Below are 23,776 nucleotides of genomic sequence, written 5' to 3' on the forward strand. Positions count from 1 at the left end.
CTAGCTAGACCTTCCACTAATAAGAAGGTCGTGGCATATATATATATATATATATATAACAAGAAATCCTTAATTGCAGTTAACTTTTTTCCCTTACACATATGCATTTATGATTGATAAGGGGGAGATAATATGAATTATATCAAAAATGAAAAATGACCATTATAGGTAGGCATTGAGCTCTTCATGAGTAACCAACCCTCAAAACAGCCAGCAACTCAAACAACTCAAAAGTTATAGGAAACTTCCTATATCAACATTATCGGTAGGCAAGCAATTTCAAGTAGAACAAAACTTCATGTGTAACTCAAAACTTCATCGCTACCACATTTCAATTAGAACAAAAGAAACAGCTGCTGTGTAACAAACTCTAGTAATTTGCAAAGATGTGCATAAAATACACAAGGCAAGCAATTTTCATGTTCAAAATGTTACCGCCTCTTCTACTTGCAGCAAAGTATGTTTTCTGTTCTCTCTCTCCTAACCAGTTGTCATAAAATATCCAACTGTTCAGACATGTCTTCGACTAAGACAATTAGGTTGCTGCATTTGAATAGCGTCTTTCTTCCTATTTTCCAATTGCTTCAAGATCCCCAGAGACATTTTAGATGGCCTCAAAATAGTAGGGCTGGCAAACACAGTCAATAGCATGTATCAGTTTCCTCCTAGGCCCCACTGCATTTGCACCCATATCTTTGAGCTTCTTCATGGTTAAATTCACCAACTAAAATTTATTAACACTCTTCCTTTGAAAAATCCTCACAAACTGACTCAGCCCGAGCGATGCTAGCCACCTACTCAAGCCCCCAGCCTTTTGAAGATTCCTCTCAAGATTTGATGCCCTCAGCCTTTGACTCACCAACATTAAGCTTAAAAAATGCACCCCAAACAAACACATTTCCTGCAATTTTATTCTACCACAATCACTTTGTTTTTCTACAGCAGCTTCATCTCATTACAAAGAAAGCCCAACTTTCATTACATTGCAACATATTACCGTAACTAGATTTCAAGAGGGTTCATAACACTAACAAACAAAGCCATTTTCCACATACAAACAAAAAAGACAAAAGCAACCTAGAGCAACAACCCAGCTAAATTTTTTATGAAAGAAAAATCCAAAAAGCCAACAACAAGCCATTCTCTTACCCAGAAATGTAGATGACAGACTACACTTAAAACTCAGATGAGAAAATGCACGTAGGCGCCAAAGATGAGAAATAACACAGGGATCAAAGACCGCAAGAGAAGAGAATCTCTCTGGTTTGGGGCTCGGAAGATTGGCACATAAAAGATCTGATTTGGGGCTCAGATGACGGCAAGCGAAATGCTCTGGTTTGGGCTCAATTTCTTCTTCAAAATGCGACATTTCTCCCACCCTCCCGCGTTATGTTTCTGGGTTCTTTTCTTTTTCTCTTTTTTTTCTTTTTTTTTTTTTTTTAATATTATGTGCCACATCAGCCGCGAGGCCGCAAAAGGGATACGAAGCCGGTGGTATATAATAGTACTGATATATATATATATTTTTTTTCTAAGCAAGCAAACTTCATTAAAATAAAAGATGATACACGTTAGAAGGGGTGGGGTTCCCCAACAATATACCCCAAAAAAACAATCACAGTGCAAATATGGTGAAAAAAAAAAAAAAAAGGTTATGAGACCAATTTCTTGGTCTCTACCCAAACCCTACTAAGAGGAAACCGTCTTAAAAAACGTTTTGAAGGTAAGCCACCGTTGGAAGCGAATGCACTGTAGTTAAAAATCTTGAGGTATTCGTTGGTGAGGTCCTTAGTCTCTCTCACAAGATCACAGATTAGGGAAAGCAATAACCCAGATAGACCGGCAGGGGAAGGCCAGATCTACAGCGGAGGAACAATCAACCCACGTCTCTAGAGTGGCACGTGAGAGCCAGGCGCAGGTGGAATGGAGGAGGGGTCTGGCTGATTTGAAGGATCGGAGGGTGGCGAGTCTGCTGGTGCGGCACGTGTAGCTGGCTGAGCTGTCAAAGTGTGGCAGCGCGTGAAGACCAAGTGTGGAAACAAACCGTGCATAAGGGCCACGCGCAGACATTTTGGGCACGGTTCCGTATTGTCCTAGTAGATCGGAGGGAGGGGAACATCGTGGTGAGGCGCGTGTCGACTGTTCACGACTGGAGTGCAATAGAGATGAGAAAATCCGTGCCAATGGAAAAAGACTACCATAAAAGCATATTCACAAATAAGTAGTAGAAAGGAAGAGGAAAATAAAATGGAAATGGAGAGGATGAGGATGAGGCTCCACCTTCTTCTCCGGCAATGGCACTATAAAGGATTGGTTTTCTTTTTAGAGAGAAGACAGAGCTTCTCTGTCTAGAAAAGGAAAAGGCCGGTCTGTCCTCTCGGATTCTAAGTACAAATTCCTACTTATTATACCTCAACATATGCTTGAATTTAATTGCTCACTTTTAATCATGATATCAATCATGACATGATGAACGTACTTACGTACGTGCTTGTATGAAATTATTTTATATGTGTCAACAGAAACACAAGACAAAATATTGATGAATTTCTGAAAACACGAAATGGAATAGAACAGCTAGCTAGCATTTATGTGAAACTCGATGCAGTAGATAAGGTTTCTAAAAAGGGAATAAACAAAGTTAAATTAATTCTTCCATGGAGTAGTACTACTAGTAGCAACTATATCTATGTTAGGAGAGCCCATCCCTTGTATATAGTTATATATAAACAATGTATTAATCATTCCTTCAATTTTGCTTTAAGATGAGAGAAATAATTTGTACAATCCTAACTAACTTATAACATGTACAACCGTGTAATTCATTTGCAAAAATGAGTAAATCTAAAATTAATATGAAAAAACTTACTCTTTAATAGTTAACTTCACTATTTTTCAAAGAAAATGCACGTGACTAACACATCCCAATTATAATTCTCATCACTTTGTTTTAATAATACTTCAACTAAAAACTGTAACCATTCTCTTCACAGGGTAGCGACAATCTTCAACAATAGACCAGCAGTGTGTTGCTTCCTGTTGATTGTCGCACATGCCTAACACAACTCTTGCTACGTGGCTTCAATTTTTGCTGTTTCCGGAAGTTAGAACTCAATAAATGTCGGACACCATAATCGATTTGAAGCGGAAGTTCTCTTGATTACCCAAATACCAACTTTTATTTAGCGAATAAGATCTTTTACTTTTCAAGTAAAATGGCTAACATATGTACAATATGGTGATATATTCACTTGTCAAGTACATATGTTTCAAGTGCTATACATTAATCGTAGAGTACAACCACCGTCCGACAACAAAAAAAACCCTCATTTTATGAACGTTTTACCGTTCATTCTCACAAGTATCTTATCATCACAAAAAGATACGAGCATTGAAACACAAACCCTACAATTCCAAAGATTCAGGCGCACCGTAAGAAAACTATATCACTAGTTCTACCAGGAACTATCCCCATCCTGGAGAGGAAGGGGGGGAGGGGGACGGGACTATGCTTTTTCATCATCTGCAATACGAGGATCAACCCCCTTGATAAAATAAAAATAAAAATTTGGATCCAATATGCTTAATGGGAAGCATCCCTAAATTTACTATTCCTCCTCCACATCAAACCCACCAATCCGCTGCCGCCTCCTATCAAAAACTACTTTAAAGGACTCCTGTTCTGCACGTAGTCTCTCTTGGAATGTGCTCTGCCTCTTTGACTCACCAGCATTATGAGTTGGTGCTGGGATTTCCTCTTCAGGTAATGGGTTGGACTCCTGCTAGTGTTAAAAGAAAATACGGTGAATTATTAAGTGGACCCTATGAGATTGACATGGAAGATGAGGAAATGAAAGGATTCTTCTTGGTGGAGGACTTCAGATAACAAACACAAGAACAGAGAAGGATTTGCTCCAAGTGACCAGCAAGAAGAGAGAAACTTGTTCCAACAGAGGAAATGCACAAAAAGCTAGCACTGTTCACCCGGGTTCCAGACCGGGTACCCGGATATACTCGGACCAGAGCCCAGGTTTCAAACCAGGCCCGGGTTAGCCAGGTTATGAACCAGGCTGGAACCCGGGTTTTTGAAACCCGGAAATCCGGGCTTTACCTTCTTTTTCTTTTTCTTTTTTCTATTTACAAAAATTCAACTTAGTGATGATCTAAACAATAAACCATCATGCTGCATTCTTGTAGTGTCATGGTAGGAATCATTTGGGTTGGTTTTGGACTCTTCAGCAAAACCAATTAAACATCCCTATTTGACTTCTTATTCTGGTTGGCATCAAGCCTCCCATTCCATTAAAACAATCTGGGTGCACATAATCAAACGCCCCATTTGCTTGTCTTCCAAAAAAATTTCGAAGGCTATTTCAAAAGTATAATTTGTAAATAAATGAAATAGAAACATCAAAACATTCAAACCAAGAAAAAAAAAAAAAAAAAGAAAAAAGAAAAAAAAGGTCCTGGATTTAAAACCCGGTACCTGGACCGGGTGTACCCAGGTTTGGTTACCCGGGTACCGGCCCGGGTTTGTTCAAGGCCGGAACCCGTAACTAGAACCCGGTTATCCAGGTTCCAGACCGGGCCGGGAAAAACCCTGGCCCGGATGAACAGGCCTACAAAAAGCCCAGATTCTATTATATTATATTTAGCTCGATAACTAACCAAGTTGTATCCGGTGCCAGGTCCAAGTACTAAAGACAATAAATTTGCCTTCTTTGCTGCATGTATTGAAAATCCAGTGCTACCCACCTGCAGGGAGGAAACAGGCAACAAAAAGTTTTACAAACACGGCAGAACTCAGAAAAATAGACATGCTGTTCCACAATATGCAAAGGTAATCATGATGCACCAAGCCGTCAGATTATTTAGGTGCAGGAATTATACAAAGCGATTAGATCATGGGCCAATGACTTTCCAAGGATAAATGACCCTATATCAAGTGGAAAACATGTTCCAATGTCAACAAAAAAAAATTAAAATAAAAAAACTAAGCATTGCGTTTGATCCTCAAAATTTCTTAACACTACTACATGCTCTACATGTCAAACGTTTCTCTACGACACAAAAGAATATTTATTTATGGGTTAGATTATAATTTTATTGATGACGAAAAAGGCTATTACCCCAGAACACAGGACACAAAAAGAGAATGACAAGCCCATCACAAGTATTTTCATGAAAATATCTAAATTTGTAGATGGTCTAGATAAATTTAGAGAAGTTTCACGTAGGCACAATACCAAATAGCACAAAGAAGCAGGTGGGTTATATAGCTGCAAGTAGTGTGCCCAAACAAGCAGGTGGGTTATATAGCTGCAATTTTAAGAAGTCATCCAACATCACTCAAGGAGATAGAGAACACTCCTCCAGATGATGAAAACAGCTCCAAGTCAACTACATCATGCAGCCTCCAACTCAAAGCCCTTTTACAGCAGTTAATTCACAACTACTTGTAAAAGAGCCTTGGGTTAACCTCCCAAGACAGTTTCATCACAATTACCTTTAAGCTGCCTATTTCGATTTCATACATCAATACACAAGTAGAGATCTCTCGCCTGCATGTCATTCATAGTAGAAGACCATTTAGTTGGTGATCCACATGGTTAGCAAAGAACCTCCACATGCCCAATCACAGTGCAAAAGTCCACAGTGAGGTGTCATAGTCAGTTGTGAGGTGTCTTTTTTACATCCTAGTGTCTCTATATATGCATCAATGGAGACAAGAGCCAATAGGGGACAGATAAAGATTCAAGGGTTAAGGATTCTTAGTCCCCTTTGTTCCTATTTTTTGGTCTTGGTTTTTCTAACCTTTTTTGTTAAGCTTTTAGACTTCACATTGGTTAGACTCCTCTCTCTGGGTGTAGGGAAAAAAAATCTTGTTTGTTTTTGGCTTTTTTAATAGGTTGGTTTTTTGGCACAATCTCTTTTTTTTTTTTTTTTTGATAAGTAAGGTTTTGTGGCACAATCTGACTGGTGCTTGGTGTTTTGTGGTGAGATCTAAATGGCAATGATGTTTTCTTGCAACATCCAACCAGAGTCTGCATTTTTCAGCAAACTTTGTGTTAGTGTTTTTGTTTTACTGGAATTTCAGCTTGTTAGTACCCAGTTTGGTGCTCTTCTTGTGAATGTTTTCATACAGTCTGTGATGCAGGACAAAGTATTCACAGTTTTTTTTATCAGTAAACAAAGAGTCTTATTAATGATAAAGGTAGGCAAAGCCCGAGTACACAAACATATACAAGACTGACAACTAAGCATGAACGACATCTATTTGCGATGGGATGATTGAAAAAATGGAGAGAAGGTTGGCTAGTTGGAAAATGATGTATCTATCGAAAGGTAAAAGGGTTACTTTGATCATAAGCACTCCTTCTAACTTGCCTACAGATTTCTTGTCCCTGTTTCCACTACCAACCAAGGTGGCTCACTGCATGGAGAAGTTGCAGTGGGACTTCCTAGGGGGAAGGATGGGCAACAAGTTCAAATTCCAACTTGCGAATTGGTCCATGGTATGCACACCAATCTCAGAAGATGGGTGGGAATATGGAAACTGTTGGTCTTTAGGGCTCTATTGGGAAAGTGGTTGTGAACATACCAATCGAAAGGGGGGCTTTATGGTGAGCTGCAATTGACTATAAGTTTGGTGGATGTTATTCAAATGAGGCGAGCGGACCACATAGGGTGGGGCTTTGGAAACATATCATAAGAGGATGGGATACTTTTACCAAGTGCACTTGGTTTGAGGTGGGTGATGGGTCCAAGATTAAATTCTAGCATCATCTTCGGTGTGGCAATAGGGCCCTCAAAGAAGCTTTCCCAGAAATTTATGGAATTGCAAGTTTGCAGGAAGCATCGGTTGCAGATCTTCTAGACCAATCTAGCATTATTCCTTAATGGAATATCACTTTTCTTAGAGCTGCACAAGATTGGGAAGTCGATACATTCACAGAGTTTAGCAACCCCGTATACTCTTCTAGAGTAAGGGTGGGAGAGGATGATAAGATTCCTTAGTGCCCTTCAAAGAAGGAAAGCTTACCGTCCATTCGTTCTACAAGTTTATTGTCATGCATAATGCAAACCCATTTACATTGAAGCCCATTTGGAAGACTATGGCACCCCTAAAAGCAGCTTTCTTTCTGTGGACAGCCTCCTTAGGAAAGATCCTCACTATAGATAACTTAAGAAAATGCAGGATTATTATATTGTATTGGTGTTGCATGTGCAAAAGGAGTGGGGAGACTGTTGATCACCTACTACTTCACTGTGAAGTTGCCATGACTCTTGAAATTCTTTGCTAGAGTGGGGCTAATGTGGGTGATGCCAAGAATGGCGGTTGACTTCCTAGCAAGTTGGTAAGGCCTACATTGGAAATGCTCAAATCACAGCAACATGGAAGTTGGTCCCAATTGGCATATGGTGGTGCCTTTGGAAGGAGCAATCAAAACAAAAGAAGCTTCGAGGATCACGAGCGGTCAATGGACAAGCTTAGACTTTTTTTCTGCAATACCTTACTCCCTTCGCCTCTTGTAATAGATTTTAATGGACGGAAGATCCATTAAAATCACACACCAAAAGAAGTCAAACTGTTAAAAAGTCAAATACAGAAGCAAGAAGAGGGGGAAGGAGAGAAAATTACTTATAAATTTTATTCCATTCAATAATCTAACTTCATTGGATGACATTGACACTTAATTAGACTAATTCCTAAAAAAACACAAACTTCTAAAGTCAAACAACTCCTAAATAGATAAATTTCCCAATAAAACAAACTCCTATTAAACCCTAGGGCAATGCTCATTTATTTAATTACAAAACAACCCTTAACAATTTTTTTTATCGGTACAAAACAACCCTTAACAATATAAATTATTACTTAATTTGTCCAGTATCAGTCTGTCTGTGTTATAACCCAAAAAAGGAAAACAAAATCCCATCTTTGGGTTTGTGCATTCCAAGTTGAGGGTGAGTATTAAGAGTTTGTTTTTTCGCTCATTTGTTTTTTTAGTTTATTCCAAGCTGAGCATATATATATGTGCTCCAGCTTGGGAAGGAGTGTTAGAGAAGAAAGAGACTAGTGTTTCTAGCACCTGCCCTATTCCAGAGAAGGTGCTAAGTTATCAAGTCCATAGCGAGCTATCATAGTGATGTTGGAGGTTTCATTCACCCTTTTGTGTCTCTACATATACATCAATGGATTGAGGGTCATTGAATGGAAATGAGTCTCTCTTCTTTAATTCCTATTCTACCTTAATTCGAAACATCAGTATTCTTGAAGTAGACAGTACATGGAAACCAGACCCAGGAAAACACCATTCGAATGAAAGAGGATCCATCCATGGTTTAGAATGTCATGAAGAGAAATCCATGAACAATCATATTGCCTTTAAAATGGACAAAATAGTAGTATAAAATATAAAATACCTGATCAGCCCAACGGACAGATTTGACTTTCTTGCCATATGCTTGAATCAACCCAGAAAGAGCACTTATATTAGTCTTCACACCCTCAGTTCTTTCAGTATCATCCTCATCTGGATCATTTGACCATTTACTCCGACCTAATTCTTTCACTTCTGAAAGATGATCTCCTTCAGAATCCCATCTATTCCCATCCTTCGAAGGACCTAAATCTCAAAACATTCAAGCATATTGATATAAGGTTGGAATAAAAGTCACTATAATTTCTTAAATGAAGATAGGAAATGAGAATCCAGCAACCATCATTGTCATAAAGTGAATAAATACTAATTATTTGCAGTCACAAATAAGTAAAACCTATCCAGAAGGCTTGTTTTAGTCGGGAAACAAAAACTAGAATGATTATTTAAAAAATAGAATATGCGTTTGTTTTCTGTTTTGTTTTGTTTCTTTTCCCATTTTTTCTTTTTTGTGCATGAGCATAAACCCCAGCCAATATGTTTTCATAATGAAGCACCAAAGAGCAAGGCTCGAAAATCAGAATCAGATTTGCAATTGGGGAATGACTAATTCAATTTGTTGAATCAGGTGACTCACAAAAAGTTTAAAACAGGTATTTCGGTGTCAACAAAAAATATAAAAAAATATAAATAATAAATTATTGTATTTGACCTCATTGTCCTCATTCTTTTTTTCTTTTTTGATAAGTAAAATGAAAATTTTTATTGATACGAATGAAGTAGGCATTTTATTGATAAGTACATTTTATTGATAAGTAAAATGTACACAGGAAGTATACAAAAGAACACCTAAATAGGTTCTTTTGCCTCAAATATTCTCATTTACAAAGTAGATAAATACTCTTAATTGTAAGGTTATTATATTGTGGTATTTTGTGCATAATCAGAAATTTAATACAGAATATTCAGTTCTCCCAAATTTTTTTCTATTCAACCAAATAGAGTAAAGAACTCCATATTTTTATCTTTCCATTTTTCTACTCTTCTAATTGAACACAAGGATGAAAAAGTTTATATGCATTAGTGTTATCATATTTTCGTATGAGAAATAATAGAACTCATTTCTCAAACACAATCCAAGAAAGAAACATAATTTTAAATCAGCTGGAATGTGCTGGAATCGGTTTGAAATCAGCTAAAATAAATCAAAATCAACCAATTCACCTGAAATCAATCAAAACCAACCAATTGAACGGATTATTTGAACAACTCAAAAAATGCATTGAAAATCGATTCAATTTGAATCAGTTGAATTTTTCTAAATCAAACCATTTTCAAGCCATGCTAAAGAGACACAGGACCAGATTTTGCAAGAACTTGCTTCCACTCAGAACAACCAAAGTTATCTAGAAAAAATCTCAGGGTCATTTTAGAGGTAAAGCAGCCCGCATCCACCGCCGTCAGATACCTGAACAGATACCTTTTTAAAATCTGATGAGCAAGTTCATTATAATGTCAAAATTTTATTCCAAAGTCTTAAAAAATTACATGTTTGCCACAGAAAAGAGCCTGCCATTTAGGAATTCATTTTCTCAGATCAAGACACACAGAGGCATGTTGAGAAATAAGACACATGTTGATCTAACTGATACGACAATTTTATTTTCAATGCCTGGCTTGATAATTAATCTTTCCTTTCAATTTTAGATACTGATCTTCCAAGTCTTATTAATTAGTAACAAAAAAACTAGGGAAAACAGGTTGAGTGAAATTAAAACAATCCAGCCATAAGCCAAGCTTGCTTAAACACTATAAAAAAAGTACTGTAAAAAACAACGTGAGCTCACACACAAAACACACACTTATAAAACATCTATTGTAAGTAATAAATAAGTGTAAAGCAAGAAAGAAATGTAGAAGACACAATCATACTTGTTAAAAACATAGTAAATTAGAGCCAGTCAGACTGGCAAGGGTGGAAATAGAGACATAATATCAAAATTATATAAATTATAAAAAAACAAGAGTGTGTACCATCAGGTGCATCTTCTCCTACAGGAGCTATGATATTCTCAGGCTTTCTTTCTTTCAGCTCAGACAAATCTCCATCAAAATCTTCATCTTCCATGTCCATGTCTACCTGGAAGATGTTAAATGTAAATTGAAATTAGATCAGCAGTTTAAACAATGGCTCTAAAGTTCAACGTTCATAACACAATGTCATAAACACACAAACACAAGCGTGTGCAGGTTAAGCACAAACTAGTCTGCATAAAAAAATAAGGCATAAATTTCTTTCAAAATAAGCGTTGACTAGTTTCTTTCAATCAATAAATTTCTTACTTGTCAAAAAAAAAAAAAATAAGGGATAAATCCACAAAGCCACACAGACTGCCACCCAATTCGCAATCAAGCCTCCAACCTATCAACTTTGGCAGTCACCCACTTAACTACTAAAAAATCAATGGACCCCCTACACAAAAAATTTGATATAAATACTCTTGATAAAATTTACATATATTAAAAATATATATTAAAAAAATAATTATAAATTAAAAAACATATATTACTATTTTCTTTTTATAAAATAATAATTTACTATTTTTAAACACTAAATTTTTTTTATTTTTTTTAGATACTTTTTTAAATAAAAATTCAAATTTCATTTTTTAAAACCTGTTTTTTATAAGTAAAATGAGAATTTCAATGATATGAATGAAGTAGACAAAGCCCATGTACACAGGAAGTATACAAAAGAACACCTAAATACATTCCAGAAATTAAAAACAGAATATCACGAACACTAGTTCCATTAAGCACAATGGCTGAAAACCAGAGTAATAAGGTGTGCACAAAAAAGTTCCAAAGTTCCTCCACTGTGCGCTCCCTATCTTCACAGCACTGATCATTCCTTTCCATCCAAATACACCACATAATGCACCAAGGAATCATCGTCCAAACTGCAGCCACTTGGGGACAGCCTTGTCCTTCTAGCAAGCTATTAAGTCCACCACCCTCAAAGGCATAACCCAAGCCACACCAATTCTTCTAAAGATCTCATCCCACAACACTCTTGTCACCTCACAATTCAATAATTAATGATCCACTGATTCCCCATTCTTCTTGCACAAATAACACCAATCCATAACAATGAGACCCCGCTTCCTCAAATTGTCCGTGGTCAAAATATTCCCAAGAGAGGCAGTCCATATGAAGAAGGCGACTTTGAAAGGCACACAAGACCTCCAAATACTCTTCCACGGGAAAGGGAGATTACCATGTGATGCCAACAGCTTGTAATAAGATCTCACTATAAACCGCTTGCTCCCATTAGGCCTCCACTGCATCCTATACCCATGTACCGATAGGCCTCCCATAGAATATATAAGACTGAAAATTTCAGAAACAGTATCCATTTCCCAATCATGAATATCTCTATTAAATTGAACATCCCACTGGTGAGAACCATGGGAAAATGCCAACAGATCCGACACAGAAGCATCCCAACTACCAGCAATGCGATAGAGAGCTGGGAAAGCCCTATAGAGAGCGCGATCTCCACACCAAACATCATGCCAAAATATAGTTCTAGAGCCCTCACCGGCTACAAAACAAATATGAGTGGCAAAACTCATCCAACCTCTCCTAATAAATTTCCATAAGCCCACACCATACACCCCCCTCACTTCATTAGAACACCAATCCCCCCCCCCCCCCCCCCCCCCCAAAAGCACTTCATTTTTTTAAACTTAATAGGGATGTTTGGTCACTTTTAAGAAATTCTAGGACACTACTGTCTTTTTAAGGGAAAAATGGGGTACATTGCAGTTTTTGGTAGTTTGAGAGATGATTACCAAAAGGGAAGTGCTACAACCACAAAGAGACCTCACAAAAGTAAACCCACAAACTGACCTAGCTTCATATGATATGTTACATCTACTTTACAATAAAAGTAGTTTTACAATCAATGTACCACATCAAACCACGTCAGTTTGTGGAATTACTTTTGTGGGATCTCTTTGTGGCTAAAGAGATTGCTGATTGGGTGGTATTTTGAGGGGACTTTGTGTATCATAGCCACAAAATGATCGTAATCAAACCACCTCTTTGAATTGAACGGCCAGGTTTTGAGAGGTAATTGACCGGGTTCCAATACCCTAGGATCCTGGCCCAACTATTTGACAGCTCTAAAAGCTCTGCAAATTTAAAGTTCATGTTTACATAGCTTGAGGACCTCGAGACTTGATCCTTTACACCCCAAAAATAGAAAGGTGCCAGACTTATCTCTGCTATAGCAATGATATATATATATACAGAGAGAGGGAGAGAGAGAGAGGAACCTAGCTAAATGTTCGATACAATGTCTCACTTGAAAAATAAAACAACTGACTGTAACAAATATTAGAACTGACACTCAGCGACAAACGTATTTACTTTTTCATCTACATAACTAGAATTGATAGGCACTGAAGCATATCAAACAAAGTATATGGTATGGTAAATTTCAATCTCCAATCTAGATATTAATTTAGAAATAAAAAATGAACATTAAAAGCATATAAATAATATTCAACTACCTCTTGAATACCACTGTCTTTAAGGTCATCCCCATGGAATAATGACTGTCAGGCCAGAAAAAATACAGCATTAAAATCCAATCATGTAAGCAACTATAAATTTTTCTTTGAAGAGAAAATAAAAGTTCACCATTTTCCTGAACCATTAATATCTTATGCATTATCTAACATGGTACGGCATTCCGCATTTTTTAGATGACTCAAATACTTTTTGACAAGTAATAGAAGATTTTATTTGAAAAAGAACAGACATAGCTGAAGTACACAAGTATACAACATAAATGACTACAATATTTCTTTTTTATAAGTAGGAAATTACTAAAATATGAAATGACAGCAAAAAGCCCGTCAAAATATTTCCACCTATGACCTCTTCTTTGCCTTGAATGTCCTGTAACATACAAGCTCAAAACAAAACTTCGACCATCAAAACATCGTACCTTAACATCTAGCTGCAAGTACAAAGATGGAGCTTCTTCCCACTGCCTGGCCATCTTTTTAATGTCATCCTTGGTAAAACCATGCACATTTCTAGCTGCACAGCCCTAAAATACACAAAAATATCAATTTTATACCTCATTTTACGAACAATTGTTTTTTCTAATTATATAAGCACTGTCTGCTTTTTCAGAGATAATATTATCAAATACTTTTCATTATGACAAAAAAGCACGGCGAAAAAAAAAAATCAAACTACAATTTAAAGTACGTATCTTTGTTGTGCAGGTCTCATAAAATTAATAAACAAAGGGTTGATTACACTTTGAGCCCCGATTTAAAATGACCACAGACTACCAACATACATATTTATCCTCGAACTTTTTGGTACCTTCAAGGAGCGAGATGTCAAGTTGGTATTTTGAGGTGCACATTGCAAAATAGGTTATATATATATATTTATAAGTGCAAAATTGGTCATATTTTAGATAGTTGCAAAGTTTAATTTTTCCATAAACAACTTTACATGTAGTATCCCACCCGCCAAAAGTATAAGGTTTATACACCAGGAAACTTGAATGATAAGTGACTTATTGCATTGGGATAATAACACTGAATGTTGAACATTGAGTGAATTAAAATGGTGATGTGCAGTAGTAATCATAACATGTAACATTTACCACAGGGTCCTTATATGTAGCTTCCAATATGTAAACTTCATAACCCGAACTCTGACAAGAGAAAAAAGGACAATGAGTGAAGTCAATAATAAATAATGAAACTATAAGTAGCCACAATGCCATAAGAAAACACAATAGAAGAATTTAAAATAGCAGTAGAAATAACATTGGCTTTCAGATTGAAACAGCAAATGAAATATCCTCGTATTTGGTGCCTGGATGAATCAGCTTCCATAGAATAAGAAAGATACAGACAAAAGGTGCCTTGAGTATTTTGTTTTTTTTTTCCTTATTTGGCACCGGGTGTCCAGAACTAAGTCCCAACTAATCCTGGGGGTGCACAGGCCCCTTGCCAATGAGTTTCCCTCAACTGCACCTCAGATAATTCAAGGGAACATTCCCCAGTTCGAAGGCCCTAGAAATTGTTTGCACCCAACAGTTCAAACCTTAGACTCGGAGGGTGCATACCACAAAGACCAAGCTCTTACTACTTGAGCCAACCCCTAAGGGTTGCCTTGAGTATTCATTCCCACCCACTATCTTACAAGTTACGATTAAAAGCAAACATGCAACCAGCATCATCAGATACTTCAGCGAAGACACAACAGGTTAGGAAAGCAGAATTCAAGGTAGGTGCTGTTACTGAATAGCAGTAAATTATGTCCAACATGCATCGTTTGTATGATAGTTGAGCTAAATTTTATGATACATTGGGGCAAAGCACCAAAAAGCAAATTTGAAACTTTGCAGTCGAGTTGCCATAATTAAAATTATCAAATTCTGCACTATTTGACATTTTGGGAATAATGATAGGAGTGAACTACTCAGACCAAGCTTTTTTTTTTTTTTTTTTTTTTTTTTTTTTTCTGGGCAGGGGGTGGGGGGGAGCCAAAGCACAGCGAAGCATCCTTTGGGCCAAAAACAAATTCACACACAGGAAAGCAACAACAATTGGATTACAAATTTTCTGACAACCAGCACTCGGCAATAATACAATTCAAGGTCTCTTTTACCAATTTTGCTTACCCATTCATTGTCTATAATTTTTCATATCAAAAAGTCCACAATACCAAAGAATCAAAGTATCATTTAATTTAGCATGAAAAACATTTTAAAAATAAATCAATTTGCTAGCTGGGTGTGTCCATTTGTATGCTTCTTGTGTACTAGGGTGGCCGATAAAATTGCATTGATTATAAAAAAGAAAGAAGAAAATAAATCATTGAAGACCATTAATAGGAAACCGGGCTAATAAATTCTATACACTTTAATTTAACACAAATACTTGTAAAAAAATTATTTTAACACAAGCAAAACTCCGCATAACTCAATGTATAATACTTTTATAAAGCTCTTTTAAAACAAAGTAGCAGCCAAAATCAGTAACTAGGCACTTCAGGCTTCTTGTTTACAATCATTCAATATTAACTTGAACTGAGAAAGTACATATCTAAAAGTTAGAAATCATATCAGGTAAACATTATGTTACCATCAACACTGTGATGGGTGTATTAGAAATTTAGTCGTCATTTCAGAACACATGGCAGAGGTTCTTAGGGAGAGAGAATTGAGGGTATACCTTTGCAATTGCCCAAAACTGAGCAAAATCAGCTACCCGCAGATTGCGGTCATCCACTAAGACGAGGCAAACATACCACCAACAAAAGGGTCAATAGCCGAAGAAAACTGCATCTGTTGTTAGTGAAAATGAAGGCAGTGCATGGGCACTGCATCACCACTTAATCTATAATCAAACTAGATCATTGGACTTATTGAATGCCGTAACAAGCCAGCCTAACTAGAAGAACCTTTATTACCTTTAATTCCATTATCTTCTATTTACGCCTAAGGTTTGGAAATTCTTTTTAAGAAAATAAATGACTTCAGAAGTTTCTTGAACTAAACAATACTTCAGGCATCTTATATGCATTTGTCTTTTGAAGGCAATATAAGCTTATGAATCGATGCTATGACTAGCATCAGAGACATGTAACTGTACATGACTAGTAGGCACTACCTCAACATAATTAAACCAAAGGACAACATGTCACAAAACTGTGCACAGGAATTAAAGAAAGAAAATGTAAGAGATTCCATATTCAAAATTCTCGATAAATCAAGTAAAAAAAGAGACAGACTATACAGAAAGAAATTGATAAATGCTTCAAGCAAAAGTATACGAGTTCTAAGTTTTCAATTAATCTGAATATTTTAGAACAGAAAATGCATACCAATGATGAAGGTGAAAACTCCCTCCTCAACAGTCTTCTTAAATGCTTTCAACATGCTTGACCGATAAGACTGTTATAGAAATTTAAAGCATGAATTACTGAAAACAATTAATACAAAGATGCATGTGCACAAGCAAAAGAATGCACATGCAAATACACAACAAATGATGCAAAAGCAAGTGCCCAGTAGATATCAGTGATCAAATGGGTTAACATAAAAGTCAAAATCTCAACCGTCTAAGGATAGCAATACAATAGGTAACTAACAAAACCCAATTATGGTAACAAAATAAAACAAAAGCCACTGCCATATACCAGTTCACTACTACAAGCCTGTGAAAGCAGAATCCATATTTTAATTGCATTTTTTTTAAAGACATAGATTGTCATTCATGAAAAATAAAAAGTAAACATATCTAATAACATGAACAAAGATCAGTATGACATGAGGAAACCACATGCTTCATGTACTCCACATCACACGCTTGTACCCACCAACACATGATTCGATACACCTCTACTTCAACAACAAGAGATTTAGCACGTAACTTGTATTTTTTGAAGCATTTAGCATATAATCTATCAGTTACAACCAATATCAACATTTACAAACACCAAATTATAACAAACGGTTGTTTGGCAACAAGATTATGTGACACTAACGCCTATTCTCACTTCAGGTCAACACATCATGAATGGAATTCATGGAAAATGTTTTTTATCCATCCAAGGGGACAATGAGAAGAGAGGCAACATTTCTAGACAGGTACAAGTAAAACCAGCTCTCATGATATGCAAAACAAGGAATTGGAAGAAGCCATGATAAAGCTAATAGTTAAAATCAAACCTCATAGAGCATGCTTTGCCAATAGATTTTTTGATAAGTAACTTGCTTTGCCAATAAATAAGACCAATAGTTTTACCAAAAACAATAAAAGGCTTCAAGCACAAAAATCTACACGAAGAAAAAACAAGCATACAAAATGATAGTCAATAAATAAATTCTAGAAACAAGGGCTTTGGAGATAAAGGACTTTCGCCCTATTAGTCTTGTGGGAGGCATCTATGAGACAATCTCTTACTTGTGAGCAAACGCGAAGAAATTAGCATTAGAAAAGGTGATATCGAGGGCCAAAATTCATTTATCAGGCGAAGATGGATTTTAGACTGGCTCTTGATTGCTCATGAATATCTCGACAGTATAATCCGTTCGGGTGTACCAATGTTATGCAAATTGGATTTAGGGAAGGCCGATGAGCATGTCAATTGGGCTTTCTAATGTAATTGTTGTGGACATGTGGTTTCCGGACAGAGTGGCATCGTGTATTTATGAGCATATTTTATATTTGTGATACCTCATATGATAAAGATAAGGGTAGGTGATGTATGGGATCCCACATTGCTTGGAAATGAGAAGTTCTTGCTCTTTATAATATTCCAATGGGACTCCAATTGTATTATTGACTAGTCATTTTGGAGTATAGACCATGTGGTTTGGGCCTTCCACTAAGGCATTACAAATGGTATCAGAACCTATCCCAACCAAAAATGTGGGACTTGAGCCGTGCCACCTGCAATGGAGTGGCCCAACGAGGAAGTCGGGAAATTTATGGGGGTAGATTGTGATACCCCATATGACAAGGATAAGGATAGATGGTGTATGAGATCTCACATTGCTTGGGAATGAGAAGTTCTTACTCTTTATATTATTCCAATAGGGCTCCAATTGTATCATTGACAAATCTTTTTGAAGTATAGGTCATATGGTTTAGGTCTTCCATTGGAGCGTTACAATTTTGTATCTCTACTCTGCATTTCCCTCTTTCGATTCACAGAAAACCATCCAGCTTCTTCAAAAGTTCCCACAATGGTCAAGGTGACCCATTATCCCCCATAGTCTTGGTCACGGTAATCAAAGCTTTGAGCCAAAAGTTTGATTTATGCTGAAATGGGAACTCTTACCTAGATTTTCATGAGAGAAAGGATTGCATGAATTGATAGTGTCCCATCTCCTTATTGCTCTTCAATGAATATAAATGACTTTACATCGATATCAATGAATATCAAAGGCTAACGTTCTAGTTGCCCCCTAGAATGTTAACCAAAAACTCCCAAATAGACTTTAATGGACTGGTGCTACATGTGCAAAAAGAGTGGGGGAGACCATTGACCATCTACTACTTCACTACGAGGTAGCCACAACCCTATGGAATGATTTCTTCACTATGGTGAGTATAGGTCGGTGATGCCAAGAAGAGTGGTTGATCTCCTAAAAAATTGGAGAGGTCTACAAGGCATTCAAAATTGCAGCAATAGGAAGATGGTTCCCATTTGGTTATGATGGTGTCTTTGGAAGGAAATGAATGCAAGAAGCTTTGAAGATCATCAACAGTCTCCTTGTAATAACTGCTGAGTGCTGATCATGCCTAGAAGTCACTCTTGTATATGTCCCATGTGCATGGGCTATGCCTATATTTTTATCAATAAAATTCTTGTTTACCAATAAAAAAAATCTACAGCACAAAATCATCAGTGAAAAAAAAACATGTACATATTAATTAGATAAAAACAATCAAACAGAAAATCATTTAGAACAAGATAACCCAATGCAGTCTCAAGACACCATTTGAGGACTAAATATATTCTATTGCACCAAAATCTACCAAAAAAATGCAAGAAAAATAAAACTTCCAATGAAAAGACAAAAAAAAAAAAAAAAACAACTGCATTGCCTCTAATACACCATCATATGATAAGTTGTAGTTTTTGAAATATATTTTCTAGTTCCAGATGAAAAATTTGCATTACCTCCTCCATTTCAGGTTCATAACAATACTCCATGACCTTCTTCGTTATTGGTTTCTTGCCTCTGGCCAAAATCGAAGATTTCGAAACGTCACCTTCCTCAACCTGTAAGGCATTAGACAATGTTATTTATACACTTTATATCAGTTATACCTTATAAACCAAGACACAGGAAGAGAAGATTTATGATAATCAATAAGGATTCAATGTAGATCATAAAAAAATATTGAAGGCAACAACAAACCTTTTCAACCTCGGTCATAAAATAATCGTCCATAGAATGAATACGTGGAGCGTGACCACCATTTTCAACCTCAAGGTCACGTAACATCTTTGCTAAGTAGCTCTTCCCACTACCTGATTGTATAGTAGATGCAATAAGTTCCCATAAAATGGTCATACACTTATATTTTTAATGAAGTGGTGATGGAAAAAGCTTTCCGAAAAAAAAAAAGACAAGAAGAATTAAATCAATTGAATAATATTAACACTCCTGGGATGTCTTACATCTCTAATACAAGTATTCTCTAGATTTACCTATCAAAAAAATATATTAATTAGATTAAAGACTTCTGGGCTGTTGCTAATTCATCACGATGAAGGAACTGAGAATTGAAGAGGTCACTTTAGTCAGCAAACTATGAATCTAGAATGGGTCAAGCAAGCGGAGATAAGGTAGGAGTAAAGGGAGGGTTCAAGTTGCTGTTACTGAAGTGTAAGATATTGTCATGGAATGACCTATCAAAAAAAATATATATTGTCACGGAATGTCAGAGGACTGAATGATAGGAATGGAAGGATGAGGATAAGGAATTTATTGAGAGAACGAAAGGTAGATATTATTCGTTTGCAAGAAACTAAGTTGGCAATCTTATCTAGAGCAGATGTACCCAGCATGTGGAGATTATAATACACAAAGGGTAGCATTTTTGTATGGACAACAGCCCTAGGGAAAACTTAACCTTGGACAACTGAAGAAAGAAGTGTGTTAAAGTGTTGAATTGATGTAGCATGTCAGAAAAGAGCAGGGAGTATTGGCCGTGTGGGAAAGGACTGAAAAGTAATCCTTACCACTCAAAAGTGTGGTGAATGATTCCATTAAGCTTTGATGGTTGGGAAAGCACAGGGTTAGATATGGAACTCGATATGTTCAAATGACTCTATTTTTGGACAGCACCCATTACAATCTTAGCTTTCCTACTTATGTCTCTTTCATGGATATGTGCTTTACTTGTGTATCCCTTGACCATGGGTGCTATCTTTAGTATACTACCTGAGTGCACGGATTGTGCCCATTTGTGCTTTATACATATAAACCAATAAGTCTCAACTTTACAGAAGCATAGGCACATAATTCCATGATATCTATTAAAGAGACTACAGGATGACCAGAAGTGCAGAGTCATAATAAGCTACCTGGAAGCCCTCGAAGGATTAACACAATATGATCAGGGCGAGAAGCACGATGCGGCAGTTTAAATAAGTGGGAAGCATTAATAACTTTTGGCTTATCCGAAGATAATTGCTTTAGAGAAAAAGGTTGTCCATCCCCGACAGCCTGCTTGGACTACAATAGAGGATTGCTTGAGATTCCTTAAGAGTGCAATAGATGAGTCGAAAGATACAAAATCATTTAACAAGACTAACATACCTCGGAAAGAAAGCCAGCGGAAGCATGCATAAGTGGTTCATTATAAAAATAGGGAAGGGTCATGGAGTGGGCCTCAGGAATTGGTGGATATGATGAAGGCATCACAGCCGATGAACCAACAGGAATGGGAAACAAAGAAGAGGATGTTTTAGGCGGTGAGGAGTAGGCTTTCATCTCTGAAGAAATGCGCAACACTGGGTCAACAGCCGGAGTTGGTGGTATCGAAGCAGGAATAGGAGGCTGCCTACTAAAAAACGGAGAAGCCTCCATTTTACCCACATTCTCACTGCCACCAGCAGCGGATAGAAAATATCCTCCATGCTCATTGGCATTTGGATCACCGCGTTGGGTGAATCCAGGTAGAGTCTGATGATGAAGTGAACCCTGCTTGCCATCTTGAGATGGAAAACCAACTTCGAGTGGTCGTCTCACATCACTAGGCAGACTAGGTGAATGGAAATCATGTCTCCTATCAACAGGATACTGCATTCCATAGGGTTGTTGCAGTTGATTGTTAGGATCACGATAGTCCATTGGAACGCTACTTCTTTCTTCAGGGAACAGCATCCTTGTCCCTTGCCAATTATTCATATGAGAATGCTGTGGTTCTTTTGCTGGCATGGAATCTCGACTTTGCCATTGTTGATGATTGTGGGGGTTACGATATTTATCATGCGGAACTTCAGAAACTGGATACGGCAGGCGTGGTTGATCCACATTTTTAATCCCATGTGTCTGAAAAGGATGCAGAGAACTGTCAACCTGACCATATCTAGAATGAGGGAATTCTATATTCTGAAACCCATAGCCATTACTCTGCATATGTTGCTGCTCTCTTCTATCATCCGAACCAAACCTTGGATCTTTGTTGCTCATTTCCATATTCCTCACACTCAGTGGTCCGACTTCACCCTTAATGTCCCGAAAGCCATCAAATTTCCCGTACTCCCCACCACCAGGTCTACCATAATTCCCATCAAAGGGTGAACTTTCCTGAGCATATGCATTCGTTTCATGATTCACTCCCGGAATCGAGCCCGCACTGCCTTCAGGCAGCAGTGCACTCGACACAGCACCGTGATCACGAATAAGCTTCAATCTCCGCACATCCTCCGACGAAACCATTCCAGGATTCTCGTGATTATGAATATCATCAACCCTAGGCCTCTTAGAGTTCCTATCTCCCTCGTTCGTAAACCAATTACCATAAGACTGCGATTGGAATTGCCCGTACGGTTCTCCTCTATCCAAGCTAGGGTTTCTATGCCACGGCCTCAGATCTCCGAACCCGTCAGTGAACGGGCGGGGTGGACCCGTGGGCCCACTGTATGGATCGAATGGGAACCTAGGGTTTTGATAGAAGGAAGGGTGCGGAGGGCAAAAGGGAAAGTGAGCAATTGAGCAGATGGGGCAGATGTTACCCGGGATGGGCATGGGACGCCAATGTGGTTGACGATGATCCATTCCGGAGCTTGATCTGAACGATCCACGGGGCCCAAAAGAAGCTAAGTATTCTCGAAGAGATTCGAGACTGCAGTTCAGGGTGTCGAGGTTGCTAGGGTTTCGAATGAGCCATGAGGAATTCGAAGATAAAAGCTCAAATCAGTGACGGCACAATTTACAACTGTTTCTGCCAGGTTCATGTTACGGCGGGAAATTATCTGGTACATCCGTCTCGGGCACCGTTTGGACTGAAGCATCATTTTATTCATCTCAACATCTAGTAGATTGTAAGTTAATCAATTCATTCGATGCGTCACAGACTACTCATCTGGTTAAATTCGAATCGAATTTAATTTGTAAAAAAAATAAAACTCATTCATGAAAATAAATACTCACTCGATTAGTAAATGACACATACCTAACAAAACTCTACTTGACTTGATTATGCCTCATTAAGGCTCGCTCATTTATACTCGAGCCAACTTTTTTTTTTTTTATAAATAAGAAATAATATTATTGATATGAATGAAGTAGGCATAGCCTATATACACAAGAAGTATACAGAAAAACATCTAAAAACATTCTAAGGACAATAAATTAAAGACAAGAAATCATAAATATGTCCCCATGTACAATAGCAGAAAATCAAAGCATTAAGGTGTCGAAAAAGAAATTCTTCAGCTCATTTATTGTGCGTTCCTTATCTTCAAAGCAGCGTGCATTCCTTTTCGTCCAAATACACGACATGATGCACAACGGGATCATCTTCCACACTGTTGCCACTTGCTGACAGCCTTGCAACTTCCTCCAACAACCCAACAAATCCACCACCCTCGAAGGCATAACCCAAGCAACATCGACCCTTTGGAAGATCTCATCCCACAACACTCTTGTTACTTCATAGTGTAGTACGAGATGGTCCACAGATTCTCCATGCTTTTAACACATGCAGCACCAATCCATCACTACACATCCCCTCTTCCACAGATTGTCCATGGTCAAGATCTTTCCAAGAGCGGCGTTCCATACAAAAAATGCTACTTTAGAAGGCACACAAGACCTCTAAATATTCTTTCAGAGGAATGGATTATGGTTCTGTGTAACCAAAATGTTATAATACACCTTAACAATACATTTTTTGTGATTATTAGACCTCTATTTCAAAACTATCACATTGTACCAGATGAGTTCCTATGGAATATAGTAGATTGAAAAAATCTGAGACAATAGATAGTTCTCAAACATGAAAATCCCTATTAAAAAGAATATTTCATTGATAAGAACCATGAACAAATAACTGCATATCCGCCACTGAAACCTCCCTATTAGCTGCAATGCGATAGAGAGCCGGAAAATTCATTTCCAATGCATGATCACCACACCACACATCCTGCCAAAAACTGATACAATTGCCCTCACCGGCTACAAAACGAATCTGTTTTTCGAAACAAGGCTAACCCTTCATTATAAACTTCCATAAACCCACACCATACCCCCTCTCATTTCATTGGAACACCAACCACCCAAGCAGCATCATATCTAGCGTCTATAATCTCCTTCCACAATG

General features: G+C 37.4%; 1 protein-coding gene across 3 annotated transcripts; it reads right to left on the minus strand.

Annotated features, from left to right (window-relative positions):
• Nucleotides 1–3,160: 3,160 nt before the first annotated feature.
• Nucleotides 3,161–22,469, minus strand: LOC121268804. 3 transcript variants are annotated; one of them, XM_041173068.1, is made up of 13 exons: nt 20,767–22,469; nt 20,532–20,673; nt 19,360–19,472; nt 19,119–19,220; nt 16,311–16,380; nt 15,659–15,714; nt 14,080–14,130; nt 13,402–13,506; nt 12,962–13,006; nt 10,419–10,524; nt 8,428–8,636; nt 4,669–4,755; nt 3,161–3,779 (listed from the first exon to the last, which is right to left on the minus strand). In XM_041173068.1, the coding sequence occupies exons 1-13, from the start codon at nt 22,228–22,230 to the stop codon at nt 3,609–3,611; spliced, it is 2,721 nt and encodes a 906-aa protein (XP_041029002.1). In that variant the 5' UTR covers nt 22,231–22,469; the 3' UTR covers nt 3,161–3,608. The 3 variants fall into 3 exon arrangements, with proteins under 3 accessions (XP_041029002.1, XP_041029000.1, XP_041029001.1); XM_041173066.1 differs by having other exon boundaries at nt 20,532–20,682; nt 20,767–22,468; XM_041173067.1 differs by having other exon boundaries at nt 8,428–8,630; nt 20,532–20,682; nt 20,767–22,466.
• Between the last annotated feature and the right edge of the window lie 1,307 nt (nt 22,470–23,776).

Source organism: Juglans microcarpa x Juglans regia, chromosome 6D (genome assembly GCF_004785595.1).
Source record: "Juglans microcarpa x Juglans regia isolate MS1-56 chromosome 6D, Jm3101_v1.0, whole genome shotgun sequence".
NCBI classification, from domain to species: Eukaryota; Viridiplantae; Streptophyta; class Magnoliopsida; order Fagales; family Juglandaceae; genus Juglans; species Juglans microcarpa x Juglans regia.

Excerpts from the sequence above, each read along its gene's own strand:
- LOC121268804 (XM_041173066.1), bottom strand. The coding sequence starts at position 22,230 with ATGGATCATCGTCAACCACATTGGCGTCCCATGCCCATCCCGGGTAAC. Across the intron at positions 19,221-19,359 it reads TTATGACCGAGGTTGAAAAG|GTTGAGGAAGGTGACGTTTC; the intron begins GTTTGTTGTTGC and ends AATGCCTTACAG. Across the intron at positions 16,381-19,118 it reads ATGAACCTGAAATGGAGGAG|TCTTATCGGTCAAGCATGTT; the intron begins GTAATGCAAATT and ends TTTCTATAACAG.